Here is a 17,323-nt window from a genome sequence, read left to right as displayed (position 1 = left end):
TTTGAATTGACTCTTTATAATACCAAAAGTACCTTCCACAACTCACAACACGTGCTGATGAATAGCCAAGGTTCACTCTCACCCTGATCCTAGGAATAAGATTGTATTTTGAGGAGCCTTTTTCTGAAAGGAAGCTGGGGTTTTGCAGGGATGCTACAACAGATTTACTATGGACATATATATGAAAAAAAAAAAAGAGAAAAAACAACAAAGAAACAACAACCAACAACTCAAACCCAACAACTCTAATCTAACATAAAAATTTAGACAGATATTAAGACTATACAATTAATAGCAGAAGTAAAATGAAAACACTTTGAAAACACACTTAACTTTGTTGCTTCATACGTTCAGTGCTGGTTTTGGCTCACATTATAATCACAGCATTAATAAAGATGAGCAAATTTCTAGCTTAGCATTAAGCATTTAAGCTTTTGAAATACAAATCTTCCAAAGGATAATTTTCAATTCTTCATGATACAACATGCAATCAAAATTAAGTCCGTGTATTTACACTCATCATTTTAAAGAATGCTTTAATGCTAGCACACTTGGAATTAAAGCCTTTCAGTAAATACAGGAAGAAGTAACACAGGGGTTTGCAGATGGGTTTTATGGCTTCTTTTTAGGCTCAAAAGTTTTGATTAAAGCCGCTTTTTGAAACAAAGTACCACATGTAGCTGGTGGAAAAAGCACAGAAATACTTTAAGTAGTTGTCAATATGTTCATCTTTGAGTATTGCCAAATTTTCAAAAGCCTAGTTCTTCCAAATTATACCATTCATACTTGAGTATTACATGCACACAGTAAAATTTTGCTTTGAATACATTTTGACCAACATTTCAAATCACAGATTGCAAGGTATCTTAAATGTCATATATGACTTGATCAGCATTTTTCTACATCCTCTTGGTGATAACTTTGGGAAAAAAAATTAGATCTTGCATTTTGTTTGCAAATACAGGAAACATATATTGTTGAGAAATCTCTCAAATTCAGAGGTCCTATTTGTTTAATGAAATATTCAGAACAGGTACAAGGTCAAAGAAACACTGTTCCTTAAAGAGCTTTCTTTCCAAGAAGTTTCTTTTAAACAGAAGCATTACTAAAGGAAAATGGATGACATCAAATTTTACTTTTCTAAGAGTTGTACCAGCTTTTCAACTTCTGTATGAGATTCATGTATGCAAGTATAACGCGATTTATATGCAGAACTTAGAATATATTTTCAACTCACTCATTTTGTAGCCAAATCAGTGTTAATTAAACAAGCTAATGTGTGAAAGTCTAGATAAAAGTTGCACCTGATAAAACCAAAACAGATGTTTTAACGTATAGTTTTAATATTGCAATCAAAGAAAATTCCAAATACTGTACAGTGAAGTGTAGTATAGTACACTATATACTGTTATAATACACTATTGTTACATTACAGATAAAAAAATCAAATATAATTAGTACAGCAATCACAAATAAAACAAACCAAACCTTGCTGGATAACAGCCAGTACTGTGAAGATGGTATAGCTTCTATGCTAATTTATTTTTAATTCAACATGTAAAGCACTTTTTAAAAAGATTTTTTTCTAAATATATACACTATTTTAATTCCTATTTATACAGTTTAAATAGCATTCCCTCCTAAAAGTGCACTCTTTCATTTCTTGGCAATAATCTTCATTGAACATAAAATATTTCTGAAAATACCACTCTTGTTTCAGCCTTTTATTGCTCAACCACAGGCATAAGGGCTCAGAGGGAATCCTGCATTCTAAAGATCTTAAGCAACTTCTTCATGAAGCTAAACTGATATCCACAAGCAAAACAAAGAAACCACTCACTGTTGTGGTTAACAAAAAGATCAACTTCGTATTCATATTCATATTATTATTTTACAAAAGCATGTAGATTCTGATTTTTGAAAATGGGAGCCAAACAAATGTAGAGATAACAGTGGCATCTTCTTAAATCATTCATTTTCCATACAACTCAGACCGAGCATCGCTCTCCCAATTGTAAGCATACTGTGAATTTTATTACCTGGCATTTTCAGTGCACTGAAAAAGTAGCAAGCAACTCTGCTAACCCTGTGACAGTGACAACAGACTCTACCTTATCTAAGACTGTAAATAAAGTATTTTGGTCTTGAAAGTATGCCTGCTGCACAGGGCTGTCAGCACACAGCCCTGTGGCACTGTGCCTCTCTGCCTCTGCTGGAGTGTTCTGTCGGAGGCAATGTCTAGCTCACACTTTGTAGCCAGCAAGACTAGTAAACTATATGGGACTCACAAAGCCAACAGTGCCCATTGCAGTTTTGTGACTACAACAGGGAAGACATCCCAAATGTATTTCTTTGATTTCATTTAAAAAAAAAAAAAAAAAAGAGAAACTGCACTATCAAAAATTCAACCTTACTAAGCAGCCAGCCATTTGAAGTAGTAAAAGTCTTACATTTTCCTGGAAAACTGATCTGTTCTCCTGAGGTTTCCCATATGCTCATCAGCAATCAAGTTCATTTCCCTTTTTATTTTCATAAGAGGCCTGGATTTTCAGTAACATCTTTCCTTTAGGTTATATGTACTAAGCCATAGTAAAGTTTAGGATTTTCTAATAATGTGTCTTCTTTGACACGAGATACAGTGTAGAAGGTGGTTGGTCTTTAGACAAGAAAGGAATCCAGGTGGGTACTCAAAGAGAATTTAGAACCACAGCCTCTTTCCACAGGCAATTCAGTAGCAGGAATTTGGGTTGGTTACTTTTATTTTTTGAGAAAAGGGCACCCTTCTTGACATTTGAGAAGTCCTACTGACACATCTTCACGTCCAGAATGAGTCAATGTCTTCCTTGCCCTCATATCCCATCACCATTTTCCTGACTAACAGGGAAATCTAAGCACACAGGTGCTCCTAAGACAGGCACACAGATTTGTCTCAACTTACATTTGCACCCACTGCTAACAATCAAATGAAACATCTGTTCCAACTTGCACTTTGGTGTTCTTTATTTCACTTCTCCTGTACAGTCACACATCGCACCGGCATGTAGATGAAGTTTAGCTTCACTTCAGAGTATCAAAAGCCATCTTTCTCAAAACCACTGATATTAAACGCATGGGAAAGCCACATGAAATAAGAACACTGCAAAGAAACATGCACAATCCTGCTTTACACCAGAGGAACTCAGACCAGTGGATCTTGTGACTGACACCATTTTACCATTCCTTTGAGACCATCTTTTTCAGGAACTGGAGAGTTCTGAACTACACGACTCCAGTGGGCCCAAGACAATACTAAGGGTGAGTCAAATAGAGCTATTATCTGTTTCTACTTCTATTTAGTTAAGAAGAAAAATGTCAAATTACTGCTAAAATGGGAAGTGTGTCAAAACTAAACCAAGCCTTCCTCTTTACACAGTAAAAGGCACACAAACTTCTGTAGTCTTACCAGAATGGCATGAAAGAAGTAAGCATTTTTCACTGAACTAAGGACGATGTACAATAAATATTTCAATTTATTTCAGACTTAAAATTCTCTCATATACACTGCCCATAATTTTTTCAGCCAAGAAAAAATAACCTTTTCTAAAGAAAAGGTTAAAACTGTCAAAGTGATGGTTACTGGGTTTAAACTGCAAGAGATCCAGGACATTGCTCCCCCTCAACCTCTCCTGATTTAAACTCCTTCCCAGGAACATGCACTGATATACTTTTTGAAGCTTCACACTGTGACAAAGCACAAGCCTCTGCTCAACATTTTCTATACAGATGTAGCCCTCAGCCAGCTAGACTGATTCATGGGAGACTAAATGTTTTCAGAAGTCATGGCAGGCTTCCAGCTGCTGCATGTGCATCCTGTTTCTCACTGAATAAGCCCTGCCAGTTAATCAGTGCATCAGCAAGGTCAGTTCTGGTGAGCCAACTGCTTCATACATTCCAAGCTTCCAAATTGCTAACTTACTGGGTAGCAATTTGAGATCTTAACATTTTTCATTTATTTGTGAAAAGGTGTTCCTTAATTTTTACTTCTAAGTAGTGTACTAAATAATAAAGTATTTGTTCCATCTACATAAAAAGTTAACCAACAGAGGCATTTTAATTTACCTTGACAAAAGAGAGGGGCTATTACTTTAGTGACTTGCTTCATTTCAGTTTTACATACAAAAATAAATCCTTCCTCATGGGACATTTTATCATACTAATGGTTAGAACTGTTTAAGTGACTAGAAATGTAAAAAGTGAGGAGACTTTTCTGAATACAAACATATACAACACAAACCACATTAGTGAACTGGTAAAAACCCACATGTGCACAAACACAGACTTCAGTATTTAAATGCTGTTAATTAATTTGAAGCTGTATTTAACATCTTTCATCCATTCAATGTTATTTTACCATGAGAGGAAGCAACAATAGTGCATTTAAATATGACTATGAAGGTAGGAAGCAAAGTGCAGTATCAGAAACACATTCCATCCTTAGGGAGCAAGCACAGTGGCTGCTTCTTAAAAACTAGCACTACAGGTCTGATGAACACACTACTTAAGTGGATACCAGTTATATTATCACTGATGCAGGGAAATCTGCATCACAAACTGAAGTGAGGCTGAGAGAGGTGGGTAGTCTTTATGGACACTGAAACAGCATGTATTCCTTGTTCCCACAGAGTAAACACTGAGCTTCTAAAAGCTCAATTATCCCCAAACACTTTAGGATAATGTAGAGTAATGTTAGAGTAATTTCCTTTCAATAAATTCTTAATTTGCTCTTAAGAGGACAGCTGTTATTTAATTTTTGCCATTTCCAACCAATGCTAGTAATCAAAGTATTTTAAAAGAAATGGATTTGCTGTTTGTTGTTTATTGAAATTGCCAACTTCTCTCCTGTAATTGTCTTAAAAGTTGCACAGCACTTGACTACCTCGGTATTTGGGAGGAAATAAAGATGTGCTATCACTTACTAACAGAGCACCAAAATGGTTGTGTTGGCTCAGACAGCCATGCATAACCACACCACATTCACTTTATCTTCATCATATGGTAAGTAGCCTTTTTACTAACTTTCTTAAACTGACAATATGGAGAAATTAGAGTTTGCTAAAGTCACACACATTCCAAGATTTCTGAGAGGCGTAAACAGCTGTATGAATGAAAAAGTTATTAAACTGGAGAAAGTGCCAGCACAATGTAATTAAAAGTACTGTATATGCTACATTATCAAATTTAGCAGGCATTTAGTTTCAGTTGCTTTTTGAAATGTATGTATAATTCGTGTTTATAGTGTATTTCTGACTGTAATTAAGTACCTGGGACAGAATTAACTTTGTCAAATTTCTAGTTTTGCCTGTTCTAGCCTTTCCAGAAACCTTAAACTAGCATGGTAGGAACCTTGCATGGGCTTAAATTTTAAGACTTTTAAGGAATTAAAAATTACAAAGAATTTTCAAGAACCCACATGTACAGCAGATATTCATCTCAGTGCATTTCCTAATAACTAATTTACAGGTAACAGAGCCAGCCTGGGCAGCAGTATGGTAATATTGAAAGCTATTGCCAATCACACGCTTATCATGCACTGAATAAGATGATATAATCTTTGACATACATACAAGATTTAATAACTAATCACTTTGTGTGGCCCAGCCAATAAACATTACATTTGAACAGTAATTTCTTCTACCCTTATTAGATTTTAACCTATCAAGAGTGATCCATTGGCTCAGTTGCATTAGTGATTCCTGCATCTTGACTATCCATCTCCTCAAGCTCCTCAACAGAATTTCCCTTTTGTGCTTTAGACCTCGCAGGGAATGTTGTTCCCACAGAATTCACCATGTTACCATCAGTTGATTCGGTATTCAAGTGTTCAGTACCACCTGGTGCAGAAAATGATTCGGGTAAGCCAGCCTGAAAGCTCCCAGCTTTAGCAGTTGAACTCACTGCCTCTACTTTTCTTTGAGATACATCAACTGATGCTGACTGCTCTGTATTCTGATCCCGCAAATGTCTATCCATTGAAGCCTGAATAGAAGAGACCATTTCCTGCAACTTTTTTCTCTGTGCCTCAATCAGAGTGGGGTCAAGCTGCCTGCTGTCTCTCATTGTCACAACTCCCGGAGCAATTCGGATAAGCTCACTGTTACCAGAAGCAGCTGTGAATACAGAAGGCTCAATTTTAGCGGAAGGACTGAAGTCTGTTTCTGTGCTATGCTTTCTTAAAAGTGGTGTTTCCCTGGCCCTTTGATCATGTTGTTGACTACTAGATGCAGTTCCTAGGGAATGGCCCTTTCCTTGAAATGCAGTTACATTATGTAGTTGTTCAGATTTCTTTTTCACTACTCCACCACTACCCAGCTTCAGCATTCCGTGCGAAGGACTCGCTTCCCTGCTTCTTGAAGTAGCTTCAGCTCGCACTTGGCTTAAGGCCTCTTTAACCAGCTCTTCAACGTCAGGACCAATTGGAAAGTGCCCAGCAGCATCCACACACAGCTCTAATCTGTCTTCTGCTGCATTGTACACAAAGTTTTTACCAGGCAGATGTGGAAAAGTGCAGTGCTTGCCATCAGCCAAACCTATAAAGATAGAAAAAGTTATTCAAAGTGCTAACATATTTTAAGGCATGCTCTGAACACACAGTAATTATTGTATTTAAATTTACTGAACCAAGTATGTAAAAAAACCCCACACTGAAAGTTATTACCTAACACAACAGAAGTTAAAGAAATAGAATATGCCTGCAGTAACACAAACCAAGCCAAACCCCATCACTACCACCATCCCACATTCCCACCCAAAACAAGACAAAATCAACCAAACAAACACCAAAACCAGAAAACTGCCAAGGAGCACATTTCAAAACACTATCTGTAGAAGTACTATCTAAGACCACTTCCATACTAGTCAGAACTGTAGTAGGATTTCAGGGTGTGTAACAATTGCTAAGCCTGAGGAATTTCAAATTTGGTATTTTGTCTTTTTCTCAGAGAGGAAGTGTTGCTAGATAAACAAAAGTGTTTCAAGCTATGTTGAGTAGTCCTGGAGATTATAACTATTAACCTTTACAGAACAAACATAAGGCATAATATTTTTGATCTGCTGTTTGTTTCATTGTCCCACTTACAATTTGACCAATCTGTAAAAACAGAAAGTTCACTAGATAATTTTAAGTTCTGAAGATTCTATGTGTCAAAAATGGACAACATTCATTTTTAACAGTTTATCATCATAAACCACAAAATAACTCTTTCAACTCCGTCCCATACAGGCTGTGGTAAAGCAATAAGGTATCACTTCAGTGATGATGGCTTCCTGTGAGTTAAAAGCTATCTGCAGATGAAAACTTGGCTGCAACCACTCTCTTCACTTGAGTTCCATCAGCTATGCAAGGAGAGCTACAATGAAAACAACACTGCTTAAAAGGTGCCAGGAGTAGGTAAATTATTGGGATTTTTCCTCACATTCTTAAAATTCTTGAAGAAAACCATCAGAAATTATTCAGAAGGGAAGAAACACATCAACTAAATTCGATTTCTGTGTTATCAATACAGTGCACTCAAAATGAGTATTATGGGCATCAATGAAAAAGGTCATTCAATAATTTGAAATGTTATTGAACTGTTTTCATACTGATGAACTAACTGACCAGTCTCACTCATCCACCACAGCTTCTGATTTGCACTTGCACAGTTGCAGAGATCTACAAATAGGATTTTATTTCAAGAGCTTCAGACATGAAGCTCCTTCTCTATATATTCATGGAAGCCAATAACAAAACAGCCAAAACACAGAACAAGATTTACCCTCGAACACCTACCTGTCTAACTCAGCCTGAAGAACATATTTTAAGTACATAATTTACCAGGTCATTTGCAAAGAGGGAGCTGTAACAATTCCTGTGATAGAGCAAAACTGCCTCTGAAACTGCAATTCTGAAATCTCAAAGATCTTAAACAATATCTATTAAATCAAACTTCAACTGATTAACAGTACCTACACTTGATAAAAAGCTTTGTTCCAAAGGTCCAGGACAATAGCTGCATTATTACATTAGCTAAAATATTAAAAATAGGTAAGGGGCTTCTTTAAGTGGAAAGATTAGTCAGATCATTGCACACTGGAATTGTAGTAGTGTGTTAATGTTGAAATAGAAATTCTACCTACCAAGGTAGTGTAAAACACCTGCATACGTAGAAATGGTCACATACAGACTGTCATCTCCCACAGCCTTATTGCTTACCTTGTCAGTTGGCAAAAATTACTTGTAAGTCAGACATTTTCTGTAAGTTAATGACCAGCTGGGTTATAAATCCCATGGATTCATTTCAAGTTCTCAGCTCTGGCTAATTATCAATTGGTCAAAAATGCCCTTTCCAGCAGGCAATGTATGAGCTATAATTCACTTGCCACAAACATCACAGCAGTCTTTACAAGCACAGTAAAAGAAATAATACTAAAAGGAAACAGATCTGCTGTAAGACATTTGCACACTAATTCTATTATCTAGGCTAATAATTGAGTGAGAGGTGGTGGGATTGAATATACCATCCATTTTAATTACTGCAAAGAGAACAGAAATTACATGGTAAAATACCTGTTTCCAGAAATAAGTAAGATAAAGTTAAGGTTGAAAAAACTGCCAAAGAACAAATTGGACAGTAAGAAAGAAGTAAAGGAATCATTACAATAGATGAAACCACAAGAGCTAAACTATGAATGTAAAAATTTCAACAAGAAAATAAACTTTAAAGGAGAGAAAATAATTGATTGGTACTTTCTTCTCTAAAGAAACATATACTATTCTTTGTAGGCAGTATTTGTGAAAAAAATAAAATATACTCTAACTACTTGCTTGGTTATTCTACATAGAGCCCAAGATGTGATATTCATCAATGGAAGAAGGAGATGGATAGCTTTGCTTTTGAACCACCACCTTACGAATATAAAAGACAAATTTAATCAACCTTTTAAATTTAAAATTTGCAGCAAAATATCTAACAAGAAGCACACTAGAAAGATAAACTCCTTCTAGTAACTGTTTTAAAGTATAACAGCAACAGGTCCCATGTTTTTCTCTTTATTTGATCTTTACGGGGGAAAAGAATTTTTTTTAAAAACTTATTAACTTATTTTGGTCATTCTGTCACCAAAAAAAAAATTGTTTGTACAATTCAGGAAGCAAAAAATTCAGAAAATAAGAGGTTTAAGTTCAAAGAAGTAGGCTTAGGGAGATTGCCTAGTCTTAGGCTCTCTGAGGGAGCATAAGAAGTTCCACAATATTATAAGAATGAAAAGGTACCAGACTAATAAAATAAAATAAAAATACATTTATGCTTACAAGTGATTCAATACCAATTTACAGTTTGCAGGATCTGAAAACAGAGGAAGGGATAAACAAAAACCCCAGAAATACCTGTTGTTTTCTTCATTATGCTGTAGAATACTCCACCCTGCTGAAACAACTGAGGAAGCCCCTTTGCGTAAGACCAAACATCTTCTCCTGTAAAAATCAAACACAACCATTAGAATTAAACAGTCATATTTTAATATTATAGACAATGGCTGAAAATGTAACTCCTTGAATCAAAAGCTGAGTCCTCACTCTCTCCTATGCAATTAAGAATTTGAATTTTTACTGCAAATTCACAGAACAGGAGCTCAAGACCTTGAGAAACTTTCAGAAAAACATACTACTGTCTGCAGTCAAATATCCTACATGTTCTAGTACAAAGGTTCCTAAATTTGATTTGATCCAAATTTGCAGCTCCCGGTTCTTTGCCAGGCCCTAAACACCAGTCTCCATTCCCTTCCTACCCACCTTTTCTACATTAAACTAGGAAATTACTAACATACTTCGAAAATTCAAGCACATACCCTTGCTCATTAAAACCTTAATTCTCTATCTCTACACCTTCTCAAAAATCAGAGATCAATTTCACAGCTGCCACAGAGCAGACTTCATACTGCAGCTGAGACACAAATGTCCACATAGGCAGCTGCATAGAGGCTGTGTCTGTACCTTGCTTTTCTTAAGAGTTAGAAACAAAACATCAACAACAAGGCCCCAGCAGCCCTGTGTAACTGGCATTTTTCAAAGATGCCAAAAATGGCATTCAAATGCGATAACTTTAAATGATGCTGAGAGAAAAAAGGAAAAAAAAACAACCTAGACTATATAAGGAGAGGAATACAAGGAACAGAAAAACTGGTTTACAGTGACAGAGTATCAGTGACCTAATAGAACCTGCTCAATCAGTTCAGATCTGCATTTTTGTCTATACCCATTTCCTTATTTTGTTAACCACTTACCTGCTTCAGAGAAGTGATATGTAATGCAGCTGTCAAAGTAGTGCAAATGGAAAGTACTGATAAATTCCATTCTCCTGATGCAGAAGCAACTACTGTGCATACACATTTTCAGAAAAAAATTGCTTTTCCCACTTTACATCAAACATTTAGGGAACATACTGAGGTATTTTAAATAGAGCTTGCCCCCTTCTTTAGAAAATGAAATCTCAATAACCATATGTCTCAAATTTCTATTAAGATTGGAGAATGTAAATCTTCAACTAAAGTTAACTGGATGTACTAAATGCTTACAATAGAAATAGCTGGAATGTGTCAGGCTGCAAAATATTAGCCAGCAATATTTCTTTGCTTACTGCTATAAGCAAAATAAAAGTAAAAAGCTATTTTTAATAGCTTCCACATGTTGAATATATGGCACATCTGAAATGTTCCTTTTATTTCTTTACGGCATGGTAACTGTGGCTATTTTCCTGTCCCACCTGCCTCAGGTGAGAAAATGTTTCACCCACATGACAGTGGCATTATATGCTACATCACGCTTTAAACCCCTTCAAGCCACTCTCCAGCTTTTGTTTCCACTCCCTGACAGGCATGGGAGGCATGGGACTCTGTACGCTCCCCTGCTCATCTGTTCCCCCACCACAATTCTGTCACTCACCTCTCCTCTTCAGGCATTATTCAGGTCCCCATTCCCTTACAAAGGTACAGTGCACATTCATCATGTTCTGTCTTTAGACATTTTTAAAGAGAGGAGGCCTACACAATCCGATTAATTTTGAATGCATTCCCTCAAATCATATATGCTTGGGCTCACTGCATTCATTTGCACATCAAGCTCACAAATTTGGCCTTCACTTCCTAGCAAGAACATCCAGGTAGTAAACCAACTACTCTTCTTTCTTATTTTCCATGGTCTACTGAAGAAGGAGGTCTTGTGTCACTGCTACCTGCATCTTTATTCTCATTTACAATTTGAAATGCATATCCCTATACACAATAGCTCCAAAGCATCACTGCTGCAGCTCTTCTGAGTCTTCCTGATGGTTTAAACACTGCCCACAGGAATCAAAGTAACCACTACACTGACACGTAACAGAACACGGCTGTCAGTCCACCCAAGCCTACAGAGGCCACAGACAGCAGCCAAACAGTGGCTGACTCCATACTAAGGAAGGACTCCTTTACTGCTGCATCGAGCAACCCATTATTATTTGAAGGGCTCCCTTTCCTTCCACAAAGAAGAAGTCCAGTTTTAGACATTAGTGACATTTTCCAATCAAAGATTCCCTATTTGCTGCGGGCATGATTTTTAAAGCTTTGCACAAGGGAAGTACCACTGTTTAGTTAGCCTTTTATGCAACACTAACAAGGACTACATGCAGGAAAGCATGGAGAGCAAGGCTCACAAAACAAAAGCATCAGCCACTGAAAGAAATACAAACTAACCAGGTTGTTTTGACAGAGATCTCCCATTGGAAGATCAAAAAAACCCCACAACTGCAACTGGACTTCCCCAGATCAGAGGAACTGTGTGACTCAACTAAACTACATCTGAGGTTTGCAGTTTTGTTGTTAGTTGGGTTTTACCATTTGTTTTGGTTTTATTTGCCATGGCAGTGAGATGTTTATAGGTCATAAGTTAATTTGGATGATCATTTAGTTAGATTAAAAACTCCCTCAAGACACTACATTTGTCACAGAGATCATGTTCTCTGCATTGTTCCTGCTCCAGTACACACTTCCTCAAACCAGACTCCAACTCCAGAACATTAAGGTATGACAACAAATCAAAACTATCCTACCCACAAATACGCCTCTTCTGCTGGTGTAGGTTAGTCTGCACCTGCTGCAAGCCCAAGACTGTCACTTCATACAGCAGAGAAAACACACAGAAGTGCAAAACAAATAAAAAACTCAGCTGATAAACACAGGTTTTAAAAACAAGCTGTTTAATTCCAAGAAAATCCTGGTACCAATTAATAAATTTAATTTAAACCTGGCTATTTTGATTTTTGTGTGCTGATGAATTCATCAATGAAAAACAAACCACTCAAAACAGATTCATCATACTTGGCTCACACGTATCCACAGTGCCTCTGCATGGACGTAATTAAATCTGTTTTAAAATATAACACTTTAAATATGTTAATGTAAAATTACAATTCCTTTAGTCTTTTCCCTATAGAGTTCTGTTTCTTGAGCTAAAAAAAGAAAAAGCTTTAGAAAAAATCATGCATAATATGTTAAATAGTCGAAAATCACAGTATCTAATTTCCCAGGGCTTATTTTTAAATTATATACAGAAAAATTAAAGAACACAATCTAAAATTCTAATAAGTTAACTAGCTGAGACCAGAAAAGAAAAATCTTAGTAACCGAAATACAAAGAAGTATTTCAGCCTATAGAAGACTCTGTATGAAAGAAAAGCTTCTAAGCATCCAGAATGAACAGTTATGGATGTTTGAAGACACACTTTCACTAAAGACAATTGGGGAAAAGAAAAGGAAATTGTATCTGGCCCAGCAAGCTATTTCAACATCATCTCCTCCCTACACATTCTGATATGACTGTATTACAAGAGTCCTTTTAACAGAACAAAGTTATAAAAAGTTAAAAAGTTACAAAGCTAACTCTCAGAACTTTGCACCACAACTTTTAGCAGTACAGAAATGTCACTGGGAAACACTAAGGCTTCTTGTCCCAGAAAAGCTGAATATACCACCCTGAGGAACTGCCACCCCAAAACTTTTTAAAAAGTGCAAGGACTTAGGAAGCTTCTCAGAGTTTGTTAACCCATTGAAAAATCACAACTGTAAACAATCAGGCAACTGGATTTTTTTCTGCAAATATTTTTAAAGGAGAATGAAGACCCAGGGAGAAAAGTGATGATATAATTAATAATAGCATCTTATTCAGTAGCTACATAAAGTTTTATAACTGGTTTATCCCTTGCTGCCACTTTTACTTCTATTAGTAATGCAAAATGGATGCAGTCAGAGAAGGGTGAGGTAAATTCTATTCTAACCTGTGCTCTGAAAGCAGAATCTAACAGCAGTGAGAGGCAAAGACAAAAATTGTTTCTTGCATACAAGATCAGCTCACAGTCTATGGATAAGTATCTGCAAAATGATACACCTTAATGCTGAAGTAACCGAGATACTTTTAAAGCATGTTGAAGTTTTTTTAGGCAAAAGCAAATAACTATACTTTCAGCAGTATTTCCTTCAGACAGGAAAGCACTCTTTTAAGTTTAATCTCAAAATTAAGACAACTTTTAAACCTAACCTTTTCTTGCACTTTGGAACTGGGGTGTAAATGTCAGTGTGACGAGGTGAGTAGTGATTCAGCACCTTGTCTTACAAGAGACACAGGAGAACACAATCACACTTGGAAAAGAACCAAAGTTCTGCTTGATGAACTTCTGACATACCACTCGGTGATTACGTAATTGTTTCATTTCTGAAACAATCACGTGCTTTAGCCACACCAAATCCCTCCAGCAAGAGGGAAGGCTCCCACAAAAAGAACCCAACCTGTAAACATGGTTCATAGAGCTGAATGTATGATAATTACTGTTCTACTTCCTGCCAGGAAGCAGCAAGAACTGTGAAACCTGATGAAGAAAGTACACAAACGAAGGTCCAGGTCTCCTGAGTTCAAAAAGGAAAATAAAAACCACAGGCACCTGAGAAAAGTCCTTTCATCTTGAATTATTAGAAGATTTACCTGACTGATAGTTTATAAGTATACCTTTTGAACCCTATGTCCACCTTTGGGATTCAGATCCATGTTTAGATTTATTTCAGAATGTAAGCAGAGGAGAAACTGAAACATAGTTTTCCTCGTTCTTTAAAAAGACCAACTCTTCATTTAAAATTAGCAGATTAGCTAAGGAGACAATGTCATGTCGATTTGCTTAAACCAACACAACTCCCTATGGAGAGACATGCCAGGATTTCATCCTACTACTAAGGTGAAAATTTGGTCCTCAAACTTCCAATGAGCAGACACTCAGCATCCCCTTCTCACCTTTGCTATGAATTTATTTCCTGAAACTTGAGGGAGATGTAGGAAAAAAGAGAGCATGTACCTCTCACACATACACTTCAGATGTGTGCCTAATGAGAGACAGGAAAAACCAGTGGAGAGCCAGGACAGCAGAGGCAATGCAACCACTTCTAACCAGCAATTTTTAAAAGAGGACTTTATAGCAAAGAAAGAACTATCTCATATACCTCATATATGCATTTTTAAAAGTCACTGACAGCATGTTAAATGCACTTCTAAGAAAGGAACTCATCTTCTCCATCATTACAGAATAGAAAAAAAAATGTATGTATGTAACTACAGTTTGAAAAAATGTTATCTTCTACTTAAAAACACCATTTCAAAGTATAACACGAAGTCAGCCTTACCCATGAGTGTTGCCAGAAGACAGAGCGAATACATCTCCTTATCCACTTGCTCTTGCAGATCCTTTGATGAGATTTTACTGGTCACAGCAACGTCTTCATGCTTCACAGCATGGGCTGAGTGCGCTGAGGCAGCCTGCCTGCCTTCCTCCTTACCCTTCAGGATTTCTATGGCAATCCTGTCACCATGCTGCAAAGGAACGGGCTCGTTTTCCATGCCTTCTTTGGGAGGCAGAAGCTCTTTCGGAGGAAAGCCATAGCGAATACATTGCAAATAGGGAGGAATATTAAATTCTCTCGCTATGCCTTCCTGCAGTTCCAAGAAGGTGGTGGTGCACTTCAGGGTAAGCATCGACTGCCTCCCATCATTGGTGGTTATTCGAATTTTCTTTTCTTTTGTGGATGTTGGAGAATATGGGGTTTTTGTTGGTGTAGCAGGTGCAGATGATGGCCCCTCACGAACTGCCCCAGGAGAAGCAGTCCTGGGTTGTCCTTTATGCTCTTGTTTCAATTTTTCACTTTTCCGTTTCTGCATTACAGAAGCTTGGTCCGCAATGTTCTGCTGAATAGTTCTTTCAGCTTTGCTCATATTCAACTCCTCCTTGTGCAAAGTTTTTGTCTTCTGTCCAGTCAAAATAATTTTGGTTGGAAGTTGCGACTCTAACTCTTGTCCTTGCTGTACATCATCAGCTCTTTGGGCATGAGCACCATCGATATTTACAGGGGTATAGTCATCGGGGTTCTTTTTGGCAGTTTGATGCAATATTGTGTTGACAACTTTCTGAACAAGAATCTCACTACCAAATTCACCGGGGAAGTGCTTGGTAACAAGTTTCATGGCGACATCATACACATTACTGTTCAGAGATGTGTCACTTTCGTACTGGAACCAGTAGACCGTCTCTCTCACTACTCTTCCACCCCACTCTAGAGTAATAGGAAAAGCTTCAGGCAGATTGTCATATTCTTTACCTTCCCAGTAGTGCTTGAATCCACAGCCACATTTGCCACCTGTAGACCTAGTATTAGTTCTGTCTCCATCAATATATGAAACAGACCCATCTTCTCTGACGCGACGCATTAAGTTACCATGACACCAGTTACAAACAGTCAAATTGCTCAGGCCATAGTCTGGTACCAGCACATCCTTCGCAGGGTTGTAAGAACACACCAAACTGTTCAGGGGAAAACTGTAATTTTTGTCGGGCCTTAGCTGGCCATGGGTGCTTTTTGCCAGGTTATACAGCTTCCCCCCGGGAGCCAGCCACTCTGGGGGAACGTGATGCTCTGAAAGGGCCCCGCAGATGAGGCACCTGTGAAGGCGGTTGTCCATCACTGCTTTTTTGGCAGCTGCAGTGACCTCTTCAGGCTGGACCCCTATTACACCAGTCCTTCTGTAGAAATACTGATGCACATCAGCTACAAGACTGGGGTGGATACCGTGTTTGCTCATGAAAACCTCCTCCATTGCAGCAACGAGCCTCATCAAGTACTTGTCCTGCAAACTTCTGTCTCCTCCAATGATGCAACCACCGTCCTCCTCTAACATGATGTACTTTTTGATGAGGTCTTGAGGAACTCCCCAGGCTTTAGGAAGTAGCTTTCTAGGCAGCTTAGGTAAAGCAGCACCTTTTATTCCAACGAGAGGAATATAATGGTTACGTCCTGAGCTACTCCATGCAATGCAGATCGGCTTGTTCAACATGCCATCTTTTCCCATGCATTTTTCCAGGGGTATCAGACCAGGGAGGAACGTCGCTGAATAATCTCCAGAGCTTCGCATTCCACTCAAGGAGTCTAACAGGATAATAGGCCGATGAAGCACATTGGCCAGACCAAAGATGTGAATATTCCTAAGGCCCATTGGCACACCTTCTGGAGGAACAAACAAAGGGTCACATTCATTGATAATGTCCTCCCACTCTGCCGCATCGATAAAGTCGTGGAAAAGTGCCTTGTAGTGACTCAGATTCTCCTCAAAATGCTTCTTTAGATTCTCTCGCAAAGCATGCCAGAAGAGTTCCCTGCCAACCAGCGCCCGCGAGACTGCGTGGACAAGGCAGTGGCCATCTCCATCCACGTGGACAGGGATGAGGCACTCTTGACTGTTGTTGGCCTTCTTTATGTCTTCCAGGGTGTCATGCAGGTAAATGAGGCTGCCGGAGCGGTCCTTCCCATAACCGATGGTTTCAACGTGCTCCGGCTCGATGAGGAAAGCGCGGTCGCCCAGGAGGGAGCAGTCGAAGATGTCTCCCTGGTTCATCTCCGTGAGGAGCTTGGCTTTGCCAGTCTGCTTGTCCATCCCGTAGCGGGCCAGGATGGGGGCCAGGAGCTTGCAGTGATAGTTGGAGAGGCCCATGACTTTGACGAGCTCGGTGTTCCTGCGGGGCGGGCCGGCGCCGCTGACGCCCAGCAGCGCGTTCCGCAGCAGGTTGTGCAGCACCAGGTCGGGGTCCGTCACCTCCTCCACGGCCAGCAGCTGCCGCTGCTCGTGGCGCCGCCCGCAGTCCGTGCACTCGATGCTGCCGCTGCCCTGCGGCCCGTGCGCCGGGAAGAACAGCCGCGCCTGGCATTTGGGGTCGGGGCAGGTGCCCGAGAAGATGCGCCGGTC

The 17,323-nt window shown here is 38.7% G+C and overlaps 1 protein-coding gene across 1 annotated transcript; it reads right to left on the bottom strand.

The window, feature by feature from the left end:
- Positions 1-710: 710 nt before the first annotated feature.
- VCPIP1 (valosin containing protein interacting protein 1) lies at positions 711-17,314 on the bottom strand. The gene is made up of 3 exons (XM_018079748.3): positions 14,716-17,314; positions 9,404-9,490; positions 711-6,566 (listed from the first exon to the last, which is right to left on the bottom strand). The coding sequence occupies exons 1-3, from the start codon at positions 17,069-17,071 to the stop codon at positions 5,695-5,697; spliced, it is 3,315 nt and encodes a 1,104-aa protein (XP_017935237.1). The 5' UTR covers positions 17,072-17,314; the 3' UTR covers positions 711-5,694.
- Positions 17,315-17,323: the final 9 nt, after the last annotated feature.

The sequence above is a fragment of the Manacus vitellinus genome, unplaced genomic scaffold (assembly GCF_001715985.3).
Source record: "Manacus vitellinus isolate BGI_N305 unplaced genomic scaffold, ASM171598v3 scaffold_1_pilon, whole genome shotgun sequence".
Classification (NCBI taxonomy): Eukaryota; Metazoa; Chordata; class Aves; order Passeriformes; family Pipridae; genus Manacus; species Manacus vitellinus.
The sequence above is the reverse complement of the archived record's forward strand: the minus strand, read 5'-3'. Positions and strand labels throughout refer to the sequence as shown.

Excerpts from the sequence above, each read along its gene's own strand:
- VCPIP1 (XM_018079748.3), bottom strand. The coding sequence starts at position 17,071 with ATGGGCCTCTCCAACTATCACTGCAAGCTCCTGGCCCCCATCCTGGCC. Across the intron at positions 9,491-14,715 it reads TCTTCTGGCAACACTCATGG|GAGAAGATGTTTGGTCTTAC; the intron begins GTAAGGCTGACT and ends TGATTTTTACAG. Across the intron at positions 6,567-9,403 it reads CATAATGAAGAAAACAACAG|GTTTGGCTGATGGCAAGCAC; the intron begins GTATTTCTGGGG and ends CTATCTTTATAG.